This window comes from Dermacentor albipictus, chromosome 7 (genome assembly GCF_038994185.2).
Source record: "Dermacentor albipictus isolate Rhodes 1998 colony chromosome 7, USDA_Dalb.pri_finalv2, whole genome shotgun sequence".
In the NCBI taxonomy this organism is placed as follows: domain Eukaryota; kingdom Metazoa; phylum Arthropoda; class Arachnida; order Ixodida; family Ixodidae; genus Dermacentor; species Dermacentor albipictus.
The window spans coordinates 124,999,008-125,018,842 of NC_091827.1; the positions used below are offsets into that span (position 1 = coordinate 124,999,008).

Here is a 19,835-nt window from a genome sequence, read left to right on the forward strand (position 1 = left end):
TGTGTTTTCCCTGGATTAACACTAAGATAGTATCATACATTATCACGAAAGTCTATGTGTGCCAAAGTCAAAATCACTACACATATAGAAATTGTATTTGCTATCAACAATGTCTGCCAATTATTACTGCAGCTTGTATAGTCTGCCTGATGCAGACAGCACCTGTGTAGCATAATTCTACGAGGGCTGCGTTGCCTCCTGCACCCAATTCGCAGGTGCTGTGTTTGCAGAATAGACAACCACTGGGTGTGTGCCCACTAACTCGCTGCTGGCTGGCCTCGTACACTGGCCACCCAGTGCGTGCTTGAATAGACTACTTAGGCTTCTACGTATGTAAAGCTGCGTATGCACCACTGGAATTCTTGGCCGATCCCTCAAAATTGGTAGGTGCAAGAGGTTATAGAAGCCTTAAATGTGTTTACATAAGCATCATATTTCTCTATGCCCCGTATGCCTCTCATCAGCACTCTTCCCTTGACAAGCATCCCCTTTGTCCTCGTAACACGGAGAGCTAACAGCTACAGGCAACAAGGTTGATGCACGTGTCATCCATCACATTAACTCATTAACTCAAACAAGCTTCGCAACATTTAGATTCCAACACTGCCATTTCTGACGTGCGTCGGGGCATCATGATCATGTAAGCTCTCTTTACGCATGTTTAGTGTTGAAGGTTGCGTAATCTGGAGTTTTGGTGACTCGTTGGAGCGAGAGGCAGATGAAGCATTCGCTCCCCACTGCTGGCACTTTTCCTGATAGCGTCATCCCAGTGCAGGCAATGCTATTAGCCAAGGGGGCGGAGTGCACGCGAGTGGCTGGCTTCACTTAATTTGTACCGCCAATGTGAAGATACCATCGACGTGGCATGAAACTGTATTATTCGTCGCCGACTCCAAAATTCGTCAAAATGAAGTGTTTTCTTACTCAAATTCGCTTTTTTTGATTGCCCTATAATTCATAAAATTCTGCGGCCCCTTTCCGTGTAAGAAAACTCGGTAGGTGACTGCACTTCTTTGGTTAAAAGGCCGAATGTCGATACACTGAAGCAAATTGCCGATTTTACCTACTTTGTTATATCAAGGTTTAACTGTATAACAACATAAATAAAGCCATATAGTATATACTGTAGTCATGGGCGACTTCAATGCAAAAGTGGGGATAAAGCAAGCTGGCGAACAAGCAATTGGCAACTACGGTGTGGATTCTAGGAACACTTGAGGAGATATGTTGGTAGAATTCGCAGAAAGGATTAGGTTGCGAATAATGAACACCTTCTTCAGGAAGCGTTGGAATAAAAAGTGGACCTGGAAAAGCCCTAATGATGAAACAAGAAATGAAATCGATTTCATACTTTCTGTCGATCCCAGCATAATGCAGGATGTAGAAGTGTTAGGTAGGGTAAAGTGCAGTGATCATAGGTTAGTGAGGGCTAGGATTCACCTTAATTTGAAGAGAGAAAGGGTAAAATTGGTCAAGAAGGAACAGGCTAACCTATATGCAGTAGGGGTAAAAGCAGACCCAATTCAGGTTGGCACTTTCAAATAAATTTGCAGCCTTAGAACAGAGAAATGAAGATGACATAGAGGCAATGAGTGAAACTATAACTAGGCTGGCTTCAGAAGCAGCAATTGAAGTGGGAGTCACCAGTCATTTCCTGTAAACCTTCCCTGTAAACCATGAAAAAGTCGTTTACCCACCACCTGAAAAGAGTATTACATGTTTCCTCGCATTTTTCTTGAAAACTGTCTGGGACTGGAATGACCTTCCCACTGAAGATATTGTAACAGGGTTGAAAACAGTCAGATGCATATAAAACAAGTTTCCTTTTTTGTATGTCCCCACATGTGTGGAATGCTCACAGCTTAACTTATATTTGAATGACATTGTTAACGTCGATCCTGTGGTGAAATTTGTCATTTATGCTGATGATGTGACACTGTTATTCTCTGTAGGAAGTACGGATGAGCTGATTCTGAGAGTGAACAGAATGCTTGTGGAATTAGATACATGGGTGCAACTTGACAAATTGAAAATAAACGTTAGTAAAATGAAGGCTGTCATATACCGTGCAAAAAACAAGAAGATTAACATTACCTCAGACATTAAGCTGCAAAACTCAAAGATAGAAATAGTAAGCACATTTACAATACTTGGAGTGTATTTCAGTGAAAATATGACCTGGGTGGAATGTTATCGATGGTTCCATCCGCTATCTGTGACCGAACGTTGTGTAATCTGATTGCATGTAGGTGCGACGTGATTAATGTAGAACTTTGTGGAAGGCACGCGGGTCCCAGCGATTACTCTGGAACATTCGACGACTGATGTATAAAAAGCCAACGCGTTTGACCCGCTGATCAGATTTTGACGATCGCCGACTGTGTTCGCCGTTGTCACCAGTCTTTAAGTGTAGCCTGTTTTTGTGGGCAAAGGTTCGCCCAATAAAAGTTAGTTTTGTCTTTCACAGTATTGTTACTGTGTTCTTCATACGGCACTCCAAGTGGCAATATCGACCACGTTGTGTCAAAACTATCTCACATCGTTGGATTGACATACGCCAACAGATACATTCTACCGTCAAAGGTTAAGCTTCTATTGCACAATGCGCTATTCTACTCACATATGAAATATTGTCAATTAGTTTGTGGGAACACAACAAAAGGTAATTTGCAAAGAATCATGATATTGCAGAAAAAAGTGTTACAAAATATTGAAAACGTCCCCATCAGTCACCCTTCTCACCCTCCATTCTTGAAGTACTGCATAATGAAAATACACGAGCTACATCTACGTTGCCTATGTTCACGTTATAGACCGTTTCATCGGGCGAGGAGGATAGGGCGCGCGGAGAGCCTTTCCTCCTCTCTGGCTTGGGCGATCCGCCGCGGCGCTGCTTGAAAGTATTGCTGTCGCGTGCTGCGGAACGATTTCGAGATGTTTTAGATCTTACTTTGTTAAGTTTAAGCCATGTTCGTTCATATAAGGTCGTCAGGGAAGCCTTTCGGTGCATCGGTAACTACTGTAGGCAGAAATATGTCTTGGGGGCGCAAAAATGTGACGCGCATAATAGCCGCGGTGTACGCGCATTATCAGTCGCGGTGCGTGTATGTGTTGTTTACTATTTTGCTTATATCGATTTTAATTCAACAAAGAAAACCGGCGTCTCTGTATTACCAGCATTAAATGGTAACTCAACTCACTGTCTGATCGATTGGCGTAGGGAGTAAAACATAAAACATAAGAGCGCATGATCGTGCACGGCCAACCTAAGGCAACCACGAAACATCTGAACGGCAGGCACTATCAAATATTTGTGATACATTGGCATCATTCTCACGCATTTCAAGTCTAGTATGCTTGAAATTACCATGTCTACGCTAGCCTTGCTGCATGAGGCCCATGGCGCTGCTCAACACAGCGATCACTGCGGTTGGTGAACCAGCACGATACATATATAAGCTGTGTGCTTCAGCATTGCCTTTTTGGCCTGCATACGGCCATAATATATGAGAGGGTTCGCAAAAAAAGAATGCGATGGCTATTTTTGATCGCAAAATTTCCGTAATACGTGTGAGTGCGTCGTGGAGAACTGAACGAACACAACTGAAAAAAAAATTCGGTTATCATTCTCTTTCTCTAAAAAAATGGCTGTGGCTTAGGTAAGGTTAAGCCCAGGATGCGAAGCATACTAGCCTTTATTTTAGTTGTTGAACCACTGTTTAGCCTGGTGAACTGCTGTTGCTTGGCTATATTTGGTTCGGCTAGACGAAGAAACAACTCATGCATTACTTCTTCGCCTTCAAGAGTGGAACGCGACAGCGTTCCCGTCGACCCGCCAAGGGGTGTAAGACAATGGGCTACAGGGCAGCGACTACGCGCCCCGCATTGGACGCGGTGAGCATCGAGCAAAGCAGCGTTCGGCGCGGCAACGAAATGTGCGCCTGAGCAAGAGACGCACGCCTTAGAAACAGCTCGTTTCTAAGGCAACACCGCATTCACTAGAGGCGCTTTTGTACCGCTTTGAAGCGTTGTACTCGTGGCTCAGTGGTAGCGTCTCCGTCCCACACTCCGGAGACCCTGGTTCTATTCCCACCCAGCCCGTCTTGCAAGAGTTGAGCCAAAGCCACTTCTCCTCTGTCGTGACGTCACGGTGTCACGTGATTTCATGGTCACCGCCGCGCCTGAGGAGCTGGGTTGAGCCCTCGTAATATGCTTCGCATAAAAGCAAGAGAAAACGGGCTAACGCCGCACAACGTTATTAAATATATAACCGCTGATGTCGTATGCTTGGACCATGCGCTATATAGAACAAAGATATCTGTAATCCAGCACCTACTACTGCTTAGGACGCTCGCGCAGTTCGTAAACGGTCGCTTTGCTGGACAAGCTTAATTCAGACTGTAAGGTATGCAGCTATTACTAGCCAAAACTATTTTATTCATGAATGGAAACCTCATCCATCCAACCAAGTAGTCACGCAATGTAACCTGCAGCGAACAGCTTGAACGCTTGTCAAAGTATAACAGCGCAGCTCCTATCCCATGCTGTTATATACGATCGTCGCGTATGTTTCATGGCTCCTAAACCGCAGCTTAGAAATAGAGGATAATACAGCAATAAGGTCACATTAGTGATTGGAACATTCGGAAATACACAACTGATCTCCGATTGTAGGCTCAAATATGCGCGCACAAATCGCGCTGCGTGTTCCGTCCACCTCAACGCTCAGCAGAAATTCCGGCCATAATGCCTTAAACCACTTCAGCACGTCTCACAGAACCGTTTACCACGTAGAAGATGCAAGTCATACTAAACAGACCGCACGACCGCGAAAACAAACGCCAGAACCTACCGCCGAGCGTGTACCTGCCATGCAAAAGACCACTTTCACCCAAGCCAGTATGGCGCTGCTCACAGGCGGCGCCACTGCGTTCACAATATGGCGGCGCCTACGAAAAAACGGTCTATAAGCTTGACGTAAAAAATAACAGCTATTCCCTACTACGGTTGGCATCGCTTTCTAAAAGGACCACACTTTATGAGAATCGAAACACACAGCCATGGCTGATCAAAACGTGCAGAACCGGATACGGACAACAAATGGTAAACAGAATGCTACTGCATTTGCTAAATTTCTGCCATAACAATGGATTCACTTCCAAAACAGCATTGAACCAGAAACTGAAATTGTTCTTCTGTGGCAAAACTCCTTTCCCATGACCAAATTTCATATGGTTTTTCATATCTGCGCATGTATGCTATATGCACTGCAAAGTACTAATGTACTGTTTCATACTACACAAATGTGTGCCATTTTATTTTTCGTCTTTTCCTTCATTATGTAGAGCTTTTTACTTGTAGTTTTTTCATGTTTGTACGTTTCCTTTAACATTGGTCTATCACACAGTTAACAAGCTTTTTCTTTCTATAGTTAGTTATTCTCACTGTTGTGGACAAGTTATTGCTGCACTACTATTACTATATGTTTGTGGTTTTTACGTTGCCAATGCCAAAAGTGTTTCTGTTTCTTCTATTTTGTACTCCAGGGAGCTGGGAACTAGTCAAGCTGACTTGTCAGCTTTTTTTCCCGCACTCCCTCACTTCATGAGTGAAATAGATATTATTATTATTATTACAGATTTGTTCCCTGGCCAATGATACTTAAGACTAGTTCTCACAGACTTATTTGCTGGAGCTATCTTTTACACAACATGCGCCTATCCCAGGCTATTGTAAATTGCAATAAAATTCTCATTTACCCAATGTTTTTACAGTTAATCTCATAAAGTGTGCAGAAACCTGGATACATGCAAACAGTTCGGCATACTAAACTAATTAAAGGCATTCCTCAAGTGGAGCATGCAACAGCTTCAGGTCATTCTCGCACTCACCTCCCTCCCCTTCCTCGGTTGGTGCGATGATGGTAACCGAGGCATCTTCCTTCTCTTCCTCCTCGTCATCATTCTGAAGCTGTCCTTTCCGCCAGAGCTCCAGTTCACCTGCGACACCACCGCCACATAATGTCATTAAAATGACAACAACAGACTGTCCTGTACGGTACACCTCAGCCAACCTCCACATGCGCTTGAAGAACAGGTTCGTGATTTGTTCCATCCTTCACACGACTGGTAATCAAACGAAAGACCCATCTATGTGGTATTGCTATCACGAACATTCTTGAAGGCGTCGACTTCTTTTGGCCCCCAGAGCTGCCCAACATCCTGCCCACCCCAGAACTTACCCATAAAACTTGGCCTTTCATACCATTTTAAAATGATTTACGGCATCTAAAGGACTTGCTGTCAGCTGCTTGGATTAGCATGGCTATCCACTATCACTCGGCATAAAGTAAAGGCATGTAAACATTAATGTGCATGTCTTTATCTTCGCATATGATGCTTACTTTACATTGTAGCCCTGTGATGTTGAAGTGGCACCTGTCACAAAATTTTAACGTGTTAGGTATCCCTAATAAACAGGCAATGCCTAGACCCAGCCACATTGCCCAGCCATGAATATTAGATACTTTCACTAATAATGAGTTTCAACATGTTATCAAGAATACTGGTATAATAACAAGGTTCACAGGTATGCAATACGCTGACAGTGCCCAAACAAAGCACCATCCCAAACACCTGCACAGGCAAGGTCCAAAGTTCACGGGATGCGAGTGCCACGAGAAAGTCGAACGTCAGCCCAGTTTTTGGCTCGCAATTGTTGAAATTATTCTGGTCATCACAGACGCTAGTAAATGTACCATGCTGGGTGGCCTGGCTCAGCAACTATTCTGCTTTATGTCAGATCCCACATCCCATAAAGATTTGACTATGTCTGTAGGTGCAGAAACTTCATGCATGCACAAGAGATAAATTTGAAGCAATTACTACTCTTAAGTATATTGAGTTAAGACAGTGAGTGTGTGAGACATATAAGACCATTCATGAAACAAATATGTCCTACTCGCTACCTCGTTTCACCTATTTTGTTTCATAAAAATGTTTGCAGGAGTGCAGATGGTAATACCGCAGCAGGTGACCTTTGTGACTGATAGCCTCACACATGCATTAGCTACTCTATTATTGCACTTCTAAACGAACCATGCTTTATAAAAAGAACAATGAAATGTTCTCTAGAAATAAATGAAGGCCTGAGCTCACTGCCAACTGAACAAAGCCTGCCAAAAATTAAACCAAGGCCAAGTATTGTACAGACATAAATTAAGTGGACTAAGTTCCCACTTTGTAAATCACTCCTTCTTTTAAAGAAGAAAATTTTTTGCTTTATCTAGGCCACATCACCAGGTGTTTAGCAGCCATCCTATCTGAAAGTTCCAACTGCGGCAAAAACAAACTCACGCTTTTCGTCCTCTGGCTTGAGTCGCTTGTTCTTTATGAGAATCTTCCTCTTGAGGTCGTTGGGACTTGGAAGCGGTACTGCTGGTTCCAACTGCAAGTATTAAAGCTCACTACTAGAAGGTCACCTTGAAATTCCCCTCGGCATTCGCACCAAGTTTTCATCAGCCCTTGAACGTTCTCTGAACAAGGGGACCCCCATTCTTTCCAAAACATGCCTGTTACCAAGGGCTGCTTGTGTGAAGCATTTTACCAGTGGGTAAATTTACCCACCACTGATAATATTTGCGCAAGCAACCATAAACTGCCCCATCAAAAGTCACCAAATGGCAAGGGAGAAAATTTTCCTGCAACTGTCACTTTGTCATTACTCGTCAACTTCGAAGGCCTTGGCATATCAACACACAAATGACAGTTTAAGGTTGTCTACTGAAAGGCAACTAGGTTCTATTCTTTCTTTTCTTTCTTACTCAACCTTGTTTTCACCACGTTAAATATATTCACACCCTGTCGTAGCCTTTCAATGGTTTTGTTGAGCACGAAGACAATTCCACCTCACTTACTCCATCACCTAGTTCTTTTCACTAGGATCGGTGCACTGTGTCTCTCTGCAGACATATGTTTAGCTGCTTGCAAATGCAGCCAGCCATACATCACAATGCAGAAGTGCGTGCATTGTAACTATTGGCTCCATTCAGGGTATCTGTTACAGATGGTTCAATTGTTAGAACGCAGCTGTTTTGCACTCTCTCACATTCACACCTTGTGTTTGTGCTGGAACAGGTGTGCCGTGGGTCCCATAGGTTCTCCCATTGTACCTGTTACACGTCGTTGCCGACTCTCTCTTGCTCCTTTAGCTTTTAGCATTCAATTATTGCGACACATCTTGATCTCATACATATAATGTAAAAATTGAACTCCAGCAGTCTGAAAATTCTGGTGTGAAACTCTGGGCATATAAAAAGGTTTGTCAGAAATTTGATACAGAGCAGCAGTTTGAAGCTGACTCAGCTGACATTCATTTAGCATGGCAAATGGCGCAGATGAAAAGGCTTAAGATACGCAACCAGAACAGTGCATCTTTACAGTTTGTACATCTCTTGTCCTATTGTCTGCACCATTTTCCAAGTTGGCACATAGCAGGCAGGGCAGATGCCCCAGTTCTTGTTTAACTCGGATATGTCCCTGCAAAGCTGCAAACATGTCGCTCGTCACCCTAGTCAACAAACTACTTTCGATTTCTGCACCCATGCATAATGGCATGATACACTGGCTCCGTCCATTCCTGCAATTGCCACGTCTGCAGAACATGAGCACAACTACTCCTGCTCATTTTTTTTTTTATTAACAACACGTTCCTGGTCAAACAATAAACAAGTACTTCTACAGGAATTTATCTCGGAATTTGCTTACTTTTGTCTTTGCGTCGACCACCCAAAATAAAGTCGCCGTCCTTTTGTGCCGCACTAATCTCTTTTTACATTCTTTTCTCCCGAAGATAAATAGAGAGTGGAGTCCTTCCTACATCGTTGCCACAGAGGGCCAAGCATTGTTCAAGCGTGCATTTACTGAACACTTTCTGGTGTTAGCTGCAAACTAATTTCTTTCCTTTGAATCCCTGTTGTTGTTTTGTTTTGTACTTATATTGTACCCATCTACTCTGTAATGCCCTCAGGGCCTTGAGGGTTTACTAATAAATAAATAAAATAAATAATATGAAATCTTTATCAAATAATCGTAATTATTTACAAAGAAAATTACTGTATATAAGCAGCTAGCTAGCTAGCCTTATTGCTAAATGATGTCAGCAAATTTGGTGCTGTGTCATGACATCACTGCAACACTGATTGCACCATGGTGCACACTTACAAACAAGCTTCAGTATCGGATTAATGTATATAAGTGTGTCGAGCCTTCATATTCGTTCAACATGTCATATACTTCAATTTGCGAGAAGCGTGCAGTAGAGCCTATACAAGTTGAAAATGTGCACCCTTACTTTACCTTGCTGGCTGCCATCAGAGAGCTAGGAGGGTGCCTAAACTGAAGAAGCTGAGTGCATATTTAGGAACAAGTGGTGAACATACCGGATAACTTGGCAGTGGTTCAGTAATCAGCAGGTCACCAAAAATATCCAGGCAATACTTGGCAAGTTTATACTGCTGCTTTTTGCTACAGAGAAACAGAGAAGCATTATTCAGCCTTGACAATGGTGCAGCAACTGTAAATAATGAAATACACAGTTGATAACCCAAGCCCATAGAAGTCACAATGCCAACATTAAATCATTAAACATTTGCACTGATAATTAGCATATTACTTACAACAGATCACAACTACACAATGGAAAGAAAAAAGTGCTTTGTTGATACAAAGATTTATTTAAGTGGAGGATATAAACATATCAAATTATCGCTTTGCCTAAACAGCACTGAGGGATGTTTATAAGAATAAAGTGAGAAAGAGACATAGTTATTCTCTGATACAATTGGTTCAATTTGATTTACAGAAGATATAAGCATATGTGCAGAAGTTCACCATAAAAGTTTCATGCAGAAGTCATGTTTAAAGCAATGCTACAGATTTCTGAGCAAATTTTTTGTCCCTTGACACAGCTTGTTTAAAGCAATGCTACAGATTTCTGAGCAAATTTTTTGTAACTTGGCATGGCATATGTCAACTAAGCACAAACAAACAATGACAGAATGGGAAATGGCCCTGTAATGCAACACTTTGTTTTTCACTTTGCTTTGACACGATTTACCTTACAATGCCCATAACTCTAGTTGGCATTTTGTGCAGCTTCTCTTTTCTTGATGCCATCATGATGTGCAACCAAATGTGCAAACAAGATTAGGAACATAAACTCTAAATAGTAATCATTGACATCACAGTGGCACAACTGAATTATATATATTTTTTTTCTTAGTTCATTAGCGTTGCCTTTTTGCCCTTAACGTATCCAGAGAAGAGGGGGGGGGGGAAGGCTTTTTAAAGAACATGAGCTGAGTTCCCAGTAGTTAAGCCGCAATGTGCAGGAATGCAATGCGCTACGCAAGCATGCACACTTACCAGCAGTGATTTTCAAATGAAAGAATCACAGGATAATCGGAAGTCACAAATGCACAGTCCCTGATGGCATAGATGACATCCTGCAATAGAGAGGACTGACTATGTTGCAAGCCTTAGAAAGACAGGTGGGGTTCCCCAAGACAGAAAGTTTGGTCCCACCCCTGCTCTACACAGATGTGTGCATGACCATAGAAGCATGAAAAGAGCACAAAACACCCAGGTATACATCCACCCACTATTATGGAAGAATGAAACGTTGAACGAAACGATTCACAGAGAAACACAAGAAATGCGAAGATTTCATCAGTGGATTCCATACAAGTATGAAATTCGTTTTCTCATACAAAGAACACTGTGTCGGATGATTTAGTTCTAATTAAAGAAGCACTAAAGTGAATTTCAATTTCCAATGTATGCTTCTGCAGACCCCAATGTGTAGGCCACTAATGCACCATTCTGCTGGAGTCTATAATTTATTTATAAAATGCAAAAAGAGAAATGACAGCTGGCGACTCCACAGGCATTGCCGCGGACTGCTGCAAGCCATGAGTCAATAACACTAGGCTGGTGCAAATATTCAAAAATTTTGAATATTTAATCAAATATTATGTTACTATTGAATATTTGCTTCAGCTCAAATTCCAGTATTCAAGGTTTTAGAAAAATTTGAAAGGAACAAATACATGTATTTTTCCATATGCATCCCCCAATTATAATACCTTGCAAAGAAAAAAACATTTAGGAGCATCACCCACAAAAATAACTGCATACGACACCCGAATCTTTGTAAGAACAGCCGTTAGTCGTGGATGCACACATCATCCATGTCGTATCTCTGACCAGCTGCTCTGTTTCCCATCTCTTCAGTGAAACTGACAATGGAGAACTTTGCCCTAAAGGGGGGCAATGCGGTCTGCACTGCTGTGAAAAATTGGCATGCATGGCTGCACCCCGATGGTACTGCGAATTTTTTCTTATTTATTCCTACGAGCACTTGTAGAGCGAAACGGCTTGAGCTTGTGTGTAGACTGCAAACATCAAGCTGAACTTGTGCAATCCAGCATAAGGTGCTCGCGTCGAGCAGTCAAGGTTGTACTTCGCAGCATTGTGATGACGTATGACGGGTTGTAAAGAACGGCGGGTTGCACAACAAGATTGTCACCTTGCCACCCGATTACGACAAGGGGTGCAAGACGCGCACCTCCCGCTCTCCGCCGCTGCAGCTGCGAGGCGTTCAAAGAAGCGACCTTTGCGCTGGAATCCGCCGCCTTCCTCCAGCCCGCTTCGACATTGTGACAAGACGAGTTTGGTGTGTGGACAATGATTCCAGAGTTCCTCAACGCGGCGCTGATCTGACACGCCTGAAGAAGCTTCCGCGGGAACGTCTTATTTTTGCGCTCTCACGGTTCAGCATGTTGCAAAACAACGAGCGTCCCTCGAGCGGCGTCGATTTTCCGGAACGGCACCACCTTCAACGCCGTCGCTTGGGCTTCGGAATGTGTGTGCCTTTGTGTCTGAAAACTGGTCTTCAGAGCAGCTGCGAGTTGGTGGTGTGTAAACGAACAGCCGCCGCGTCGTAGGACCAGCGGATCGAGTGTATAAAAACTGTGGTTGTGCGATTGTTGGACACACTTCTCTTGAGCAGTCATGTTAGACTGGTTCACTTCTCTCATGCAGTCCTGTTGGACTAATACTATTTTTCTCAAACAGTCATGTTAGACTGAGTTAATTTTCTGTAAATAAACCCCTTTTCCCTCGTTCTCGATGAGAAGCAGTTCTTCACTTCATCAACGATCTCAGCGTAAATAAGTTGGACGACGGCATGGGCCAGCTACCTTCGAATTCATGCCGTACTCCAATCTTGGCAAAGGACCACGGACGAAGGGATTGAGCCCCCAATCCTGACAACTGGCTGACAGCGGTGAGATGGACTTTGCGACATGGTGCTGTATCTGCGGTGAGTGCTTGGTTTTTGCTTTGACTCTCTAGGCTTCATTTTGTGGTTGTTCTGTTTAGAACAGTAGGGAAGCTAGATTGTTGTGTGTTAGCTAGGTTGTGTTTTCCTAGCTAGATTTAGAGAGCAGAATCAAGGCAGTAAAGCAGCAGTCATGGAGTTAAGGACACTGCTGAGAGACGAGTTGTTGATTGTTGGTGAGGAACTGGGCCTAGATGTACGCAAGGAAATGCTCAAATCGGAATTATTGGAGCTAATTTCCAATCAGGCCAGTGAGCAAGATATTGAAATGGGATTGGAACTTCTCAAAAAGAGAGAGAAACGGGAAAAAGAAAGAGAAGAACGAGACAGAGAAAAACGAGAGAGAGAGGAACGCGATAAAGATCGCGAGTTAAGAAAAATGCAACTTGAACTTGAAAACAGACGTTTGGAGTTGTCTCAAGGAAGTGAAGGCGCTCTGGGTCGATCAAGTGAGGCAGAATCGTACCGCATGGACAGGCTATTAAAGCCATTTGAGGTCGGGACCGACATAGGCTTGTTCCTAAGCAATTTTGAAAGGACTTGCGAAAAGATGAACTTCGGTCCGAGTACATGGCCACAGCGGTTGCTGTCTATGTTGCCGTGTGAGGCGGCGGAAGTAATCGCCAGACTGAGTGTGCAGGATGCATATGATTATGCAAAAGTTAAGGCTAGTCTCCTGAAGAAATACCGCCTTTCAGCCGAAGCTTTTCGGCAAAGGTTTAGGAGCACAGGCAAGAAAGATAGCGAGGGCTATCCGGAGTTTGCATATAGCTTAAAGGCCAACCTAGTCGAGTGGCTTAAAAGCGCGGAAGCGTACGACAGCAGAGACATGATCATTGAATGCATGTGTCTAGAGCAGTTTTACAAAACCATCCCTCAAGCTGTGAAACTGTGGGTGCAAGACAGAGGTAATGTAAACACTGTGGAAAGGGCGGCTGAATTAGCCGAAGAGTACGCAACCCGTAGAAAATTGAACGCCGAGGAGGGAAACTGGGACGGTCGAAATGGACCGCGGAAACCATTTCCGTTCAAAAAGGGTGCGCAAACTAGACGATCCGAGCCTGTAGACATGGCGGAAAAGCCCGCAGAAAAGAGCGAGGAGAAAGTTAACGGAGAAACCGCACAAAAAGAACAGAAAAGAAAATTCGAATCTGTCAGACCAATTCGCTGTTACAAATGCCACAAACTGGGACATATAGCTGTAAACTGCGAGAAGTCTAGCGTAGTTTTTTCCTACGTGGAGGAAAAGGATGAGAATATGGAACTTTTAAGTCCATATCTCCACGACCTGCAAGTTAATGGAAAACCATGCCGAGTGCTAAGAGACAGTGCCGCCACGCTGGACATTGTCCATCCGTCTTACGTGATGGTAGATGACTTCACCGGAGAAGTAGCATGGATAAAACAGGTTGTAGAAGAACACAGCGTGTGTCTGCCCATGGCCAAAGTCAAAATCAGTGGACCATTCGGGGAGCTAGAGACTGAGGCTGCAGTTTCCAAATTTTTGTCACTGCAGTATCCCTACATCTTTTCGAATCGTTCGAATCAGTTACTGCGTGACAGAGGGCTCAAACTGGGAGAGGGCATAGTACAGGCATTGACCAGAGGCCAAGCTCGTAAGATCGCGGCGCTTTCGGCTGAAAATGCTCAAGCTCCTCCAGCTGAAGCAGAAAAGGGGATAGCTTCAATACCCGAATCCGAGCTAGGCCCGACGGACAAAAGAACAGTTGAGGAGAGCCTGCCAGTTGACCAGCTCAATGAGAGCGTAGCACTAGAGTGTCAGAGTTCTAGCCTGCAGGAAGAGCATGCAGACGCGCTCCCAAGCGAGACAGGGTCGTTATTATCACCGGCCTCAAAGAACTTTGATCAACTCTTACGCGTGGATAGAGAGTCACTGGCAGCTGAGCAAAAGAATGATGAGAGCTTAGCTAAATTACGGGACACAGCTAAAGAAGGCATTGCTAGGCGCAACGTAACGATACATGAGAAAGGAGGATTGTTGTATCGGCATTACAGAGATCGAAAGGGTAGGATTTTAGATCAGTTAGTCATACCTACTAAGTATAGGGAGGACCTTTTGAGTCTTTGTCATGGAAATGGGTGGTCCGGCCACCTAGGCATAAACAAATCAAAGGAAAGATTGCTTATGGAATACTACTGGCCTGGCTGTTTCAAAGATGTAGAAAACTTTGTAAGATCATGCGACGCCTGCCAGCGTTCTGGTAAACCAGGAGAGACTTGGAAAGCTCCACTGAAGGTAGTGCCCTTAATAACAGAGCCTTTCAGACGGCTTGTAATAGACACGGTAGGGCCTCTTCCAAAAACAAAATCAGGCTACAGGTACTTGTTTACCATGCTGTGTCCGGCTACCAAGTTTCCAGAAGCAATCCCTTTGAAAGAGCTCAGCTCCACCGAAGTAGTAGACGCGCTTTTGACAGTGTTTGCACGAGTTGGGTTTCCAGCCGAAATTCAGGCAGATCAAGGGTCAGTATTCACGAGCGCACTGACTTCTACATTCTTGCAAAAGTGCGGGGTAAAGTTAATACACAGTTCTGTCTATCACCCTCAGTCAAACAGTGTAGAGAGGTGGCATTCGGTGCTTAAGCGAGTTTTGCGTGCGCTCTGTTACGAGCACAAGGAGGACTGGGAGAACTGTCTGCCGGCAACTTTGTTTGCTTTGCGAACGGTTCCACATGAGGCGACAGGGTTCTCAACAGCAGAACTAGTGTATGGGAGGACACTCCGGTCTCCACTGAGAATGTTAAGAGAGATGTGGGAGGAAAGAGGGGACAGTCCAACCGTGGTTGAATACGTGCTAAATTTACTGGAACGGCTAAGCGCAACCCGAGAACTAGTCGGAAAGAACATGGAAATAGCTCAAAGGAACGCCAAATTCTATTACGACAAGAATGCGAGGCTTCGTACGTTTAAAGTCGACTTAACGATGAAAGCGGAAAAGTGTAGGTTTGGTTGTTCGCAGGTTACTTATCTGGGCCATGTTGTCGGTCAGGACATGAGACGGCCGGCTGAGCTGAAAATAGCTACGATTGGAGAATTTTCTCAGCCGCGCCCGAAAACGGACCTTCGTTCATTTTTGGGACTTGTGGGGTACTATCAACGGTACATTCCGAATTACTCACAATTGGCAAGTCCATTAACAGACGCCCTCCGAAAGGGAGCACCGAGTAACGTACACTGGGATAAGGACAAAGAGAACGCTTTTCAAAGTTTGAAAACGCTATTGGTTTCTCGCCCTGTGCTTCGCGCGCCAGACTACACAAAGGAATTCATAGTTCAATGCGACGCAAGCGACAGAGGTATGGGCGTGGTACTTAGTCAAGTCGGCGACGATAACGAGGAGCATCCTATCCTCTACGCCAGCCGTAAACTAAATGTAAGAGAGGAAGCCTACAGCGCTTCAGAGAAGGAATGCGCTTGTTTGGTTTGGGCCGCCCAGAAGTTGTCGTGTTATTTGTACGGAGCGAAGTTCATCTTCGAGACCGACCACTGTCCTCTGACGTGGCTCAATCAAATGTCACACAAAAACGGCCGCTTGCTCCGATGGAGCCTCACTCTCCAAGAGTACAACTTCTCCGTTAGATATAAGAAGGGAAAGTTGCATAGCAATGCGGATGGTTTGAGCAGGCTAATTTGAATTCTGCGTTTGAGGGTCCCGCCTAAATTTTAGGGTTACTAGTGTTAAATTTATTAAGCGAAGAAGATCCCCTCTCATTTAGCAGGATTCCCTCCATGATTGCTGAATTTGTCAGCAGGAATTTGCTTCAGAAATTGGCATAGTGAAATGCAGCATTTTTTTTGTTTCTGCACTTATGTTGTTGTTGTTTTTTTTGAAGCCTAGCGAGTCTAAGGTGAGAGCCAATGCACGTCATCTCGGCGCAGAGCCGTGTTGTGGGGTTCATTTTGCAGTTGCCTGTCCTTGTTGGATGTTTTGGGGCGGTGACATCAATGCACAAGTGGTCGCTGCGAGCCAAGACATCAATCCCCCCCTGACCAGCAGCCGTTCTCTTCCTGCCTAGCGGTTGTCAGCGCTAGACAGTCGAGACTTTTGGGGCCATGGAGGCGCTGTAAAGAACGGCGGGTTGCACAACAAGATTGTCACCTTGCCACCCGATTACGACAAGGGGTGCAAGACGCGCACCTCCCGCTCTCCGCCGCTGCAGCTGCGAGGCGTTCAAAGAAGCGACCTTTGCGCTGGAATCCGCCGCCTTCCTCCAGCCCGCTTCGACATTGTGACAAGACGAGTTTGGTGTGTGGACAATGATTCCAGAGTTCCTCAACGCGGCGCTGATCTGACACGCCTGAAGAAGCTTCCGCGGGAACGTCTTATTTTTGCGCTCTCACGGTTCAGCATGTTGCAAAACAACGAGCGTCCCTCGAGCGGCGTCGATTTTCCGGAACGGCACCACCTTCAACGCCGTCGCTTGGGCTTCGGAATGTGTGTGCCTTTGTGTCTGAAAACTGGTCTTCAGAGCAGCTGCGAGTTGGTGGTGTGTAAACGAACAGCCGCCGCGTCGTAGGACCAGCGGATCGAGTGTATAAAAACTGTGGTTGTGCGATTGTTGGACACACTTCTCTTGAGCAGTCATGTTAGACTGGTTCACTTCTCTCATGCAGTCCTGTTGGACTAATACTATTTTTCTCAAACAGTCATGTTAGACTGAGTTAATTTTCTGTAAATAAACCCCTTTTCCCTCGTTCTCGATGAGAAGCAGTTCTTCACTTCATCAACGATCTCAGCGTAAATAAGTTGGACGACGGCATGGGCCAGCTACCTTCGAATTCATGCCGTACTCCAATCTTGGCAAAGGACCACGGACGAAGGGATTGAGCCCCCAATCCTGACAGGGTGAGTAGGAAACGCTGCTGCGGCCTCGACCACCACAAGATTAGAGTAGACTGAAGCAGAACAGTGAATAAGGGCTTGCAAACAAATCTGTGCCGCTGGAGTTGTAAGAAGTGCTGCATTTGCACTTTTGCATGAAAATACCTGAATAACAGCACTTCGAAAAAAAAAAGAACTGATTACAAACTTTAACCTGTTTCTTTTTTTGCAAGTAAGGAACCAACTTTTCTAGATTGTCAACATCTTGCTTCCATGCCAAGGTTTTATGCAAATTCAGCAACTACTTGCGAACCATTTGCATTGAAATTATTCGACAATAATTACTATCTGCTTTGACTTCACTTCGAACCGAAAAATTTATACGCACACAAGCCTAAATAATATGCATTATTGGTTAACGCAGCCTGTTGCACAGCTGAGACCTGCAGGTATGCGTCTATAGAAGGTGCTAAAATCTGTAAAAGTAAATTACTCTTTCTTGACAGGTAATTCACAAGAGATAGCGCAGTTTAACGGAGCAGTCAACCTCTAGGCAACGGTTTTCCGCAGATGTTGAGGATCTATTTTATTCCACACGAGGTGTTTTTTGCTGTGGTAAAAATGGGCATAGAAGTGGCATAATATCTTTACAAAACGTAGCTGCTGTTATGCTTGAGAACTTTTTACCGCTACTGGAAGCCTATCGTAATAGTACCTTTGTTTGTTTGGACAAACAGCTTTTCTTGCAACGACTCTGCCAACTGACACGACATTTGCATTGGCTGGTGTATTGTGCAGCTGCTGTGCAATATATTCCTACCAAGTGTTGATCGCCTGCTCGTTGAAGCTTTTAAATGAGACAGCACTTTGAATATCTTTAAGGCTTTCAGATATATGCTCAACTTTTTGATTCTTGTTAACAGACAAGGGTCCTTGAAGCACTGCGATGATATTTTAAACATCTTTAAGAACTACGGCAAAAGGCTTTCATTTACACATGAATCACCACAATGTAACATCCTGCAATTTTTAGATTTAAGATTAAGCTTTCATGACAGGCAAGCTTGTTGGCAATATTTCCCACGTGCCAGGAAAGGGTTGCTGTCAAGCAATTCTTGCCATTCCAAAATCGTCAAGCGTGGAACGGCTATGCCCTGCCTGGACTCTGCTTTCAGGAAATCATGTACGCACACGATGCAGGCACCTTTTGATAATCAGATCCAGCAACTTAAGAAAGCATGGTTCCTTGTCTCATTAGTGACATTAGTCACCAAAACCCTTTTACGAAAGGTAAAAGGTACAAGTACCACAAGGGAGAAAGAAAGTGCCAGGACCGTAAAACATGCTGTGAATCGTTATGTTCGTAAGGTCTCCCATAACATCAAGAAGGTGGCACGATGGTATGGGGTACCCATTGCCTTTTCTGCCCCTGTCAAACTGGTTCGACTCTGCTCGAGAACCGCCCGTGAGGATACCGGTCGGCAAGGCTTTGGCAAGAAACATGGCACAACTCAAGGGAAATGTGCGTGCATGAAATACAAAATAGAAAACACCCCTTATGTGTGGCAAGTCCTACACTGAACAGACCGGGTGCTGCATAAGTGAACAAGTCAAGGAACATGACCTAAATCTAAGGAAAGATGGCATGGCACATTTGGCAGTGCACTGCAAGGCCTGCACGTATCAACCACATTTTCAGGAGGTTAAGATTCTCGGTAGAAGCTGAAATCAGGCAGCATGTGAGCTACTGAAAGCTTATTATATAAAAAAAAAAGCTGAAGACATGTTAGCTATGCATCTGTTATCCTTTACCAATCGGAGGAGAGATTGTTCGACTGCTGGATATCATAAGCTTGTGAATAGCCTGCACATGTGGTGTATGTGTACTGTAAAATTTTGAGCAAGTGCCCCTACCCATGCAAGCAACCCTCCCCACCCCTCCATTTTCGAGTGATTTGAAATTGGCGCCAACTACCGAGCAAGCGCCCCCCTCCCTTTCTTCACGCTGTTCACTGCTGCATGCATTTTCACCGGAACACTTGGCTACAGTCTTTCTGGCATTTCTTTAAGAAATTGCATATTAAATTAAATACCACAAAGCAATTTAGTGAGAAAGAAATTTATTGTTTAGCCGAACTTCTTCCAAGGCCAGGTATCTGGCCTTGGAAGAAGGCCAGATACCTGGCCTTCTTCGACTGACCTGGCCAGGGCCAGGTCAGTCGCCATTTTGGACAAATATGTGAAGTGTTACATGTGAATTAGGCGCGAGACACATGGTGCAATTTTGCATGCGATCCATCATACGATGCATCGGAGTCCGACTTGCCGCATACGACAATTGGGGACACATGGTATCATGGAGGGAGGGTTTTCCTTCCTCCATGCATGGTACAAATGAGCGAGCAGCGCGTAGCTTCGCCCAGAACCAGCACTAGTGCATGGACGCTCGGAATGACTGCGCAAATAAAACGAAAACAGACGTGTTTGCACAGCTCTCTCATTGTAGACAAGGTGCCAATACAAACACGACTATGCGAGCAGCATAGATGTGTTTCCGCAAGCCCCATCTGCAGCGTCAGCTCCTTTGGCAGCC

General features: G+C 44.5%; 1 protein-coding gene across 1 annotated transcript in view; it reads right to left on the minus strand.

Moving 5' to 3' along the window:
* Nucleotides 1-19,835, minus strand: part of norpA (no receptor potential A) — a 317,605-nt gene that overhangs the window by 127,903 nt on the left and 169,867 nt on the right. The window contains exons 14-17 of the mRNA XM_070522685.1: nt 10,425-10,504; nt 9,440-9,524; nt 7,356-7,446; nt 5,929-5,999 (exon numbers count right to left, since the gene is read on the minus strand). Of these exons, the coding sequence (XP_070378786.1) occupies nt 5,929-5,999; nt 7,356-7,446; nt 9,440-9,524; nt 10,425-10,504 (327 nt within the window). The remainder of the gene's footprint in view (nt 1-5,928; nt 6,000-7,355; nt 7,447-9,439; nt 9,525-10,424; nt 10,505-19,835) is intronic.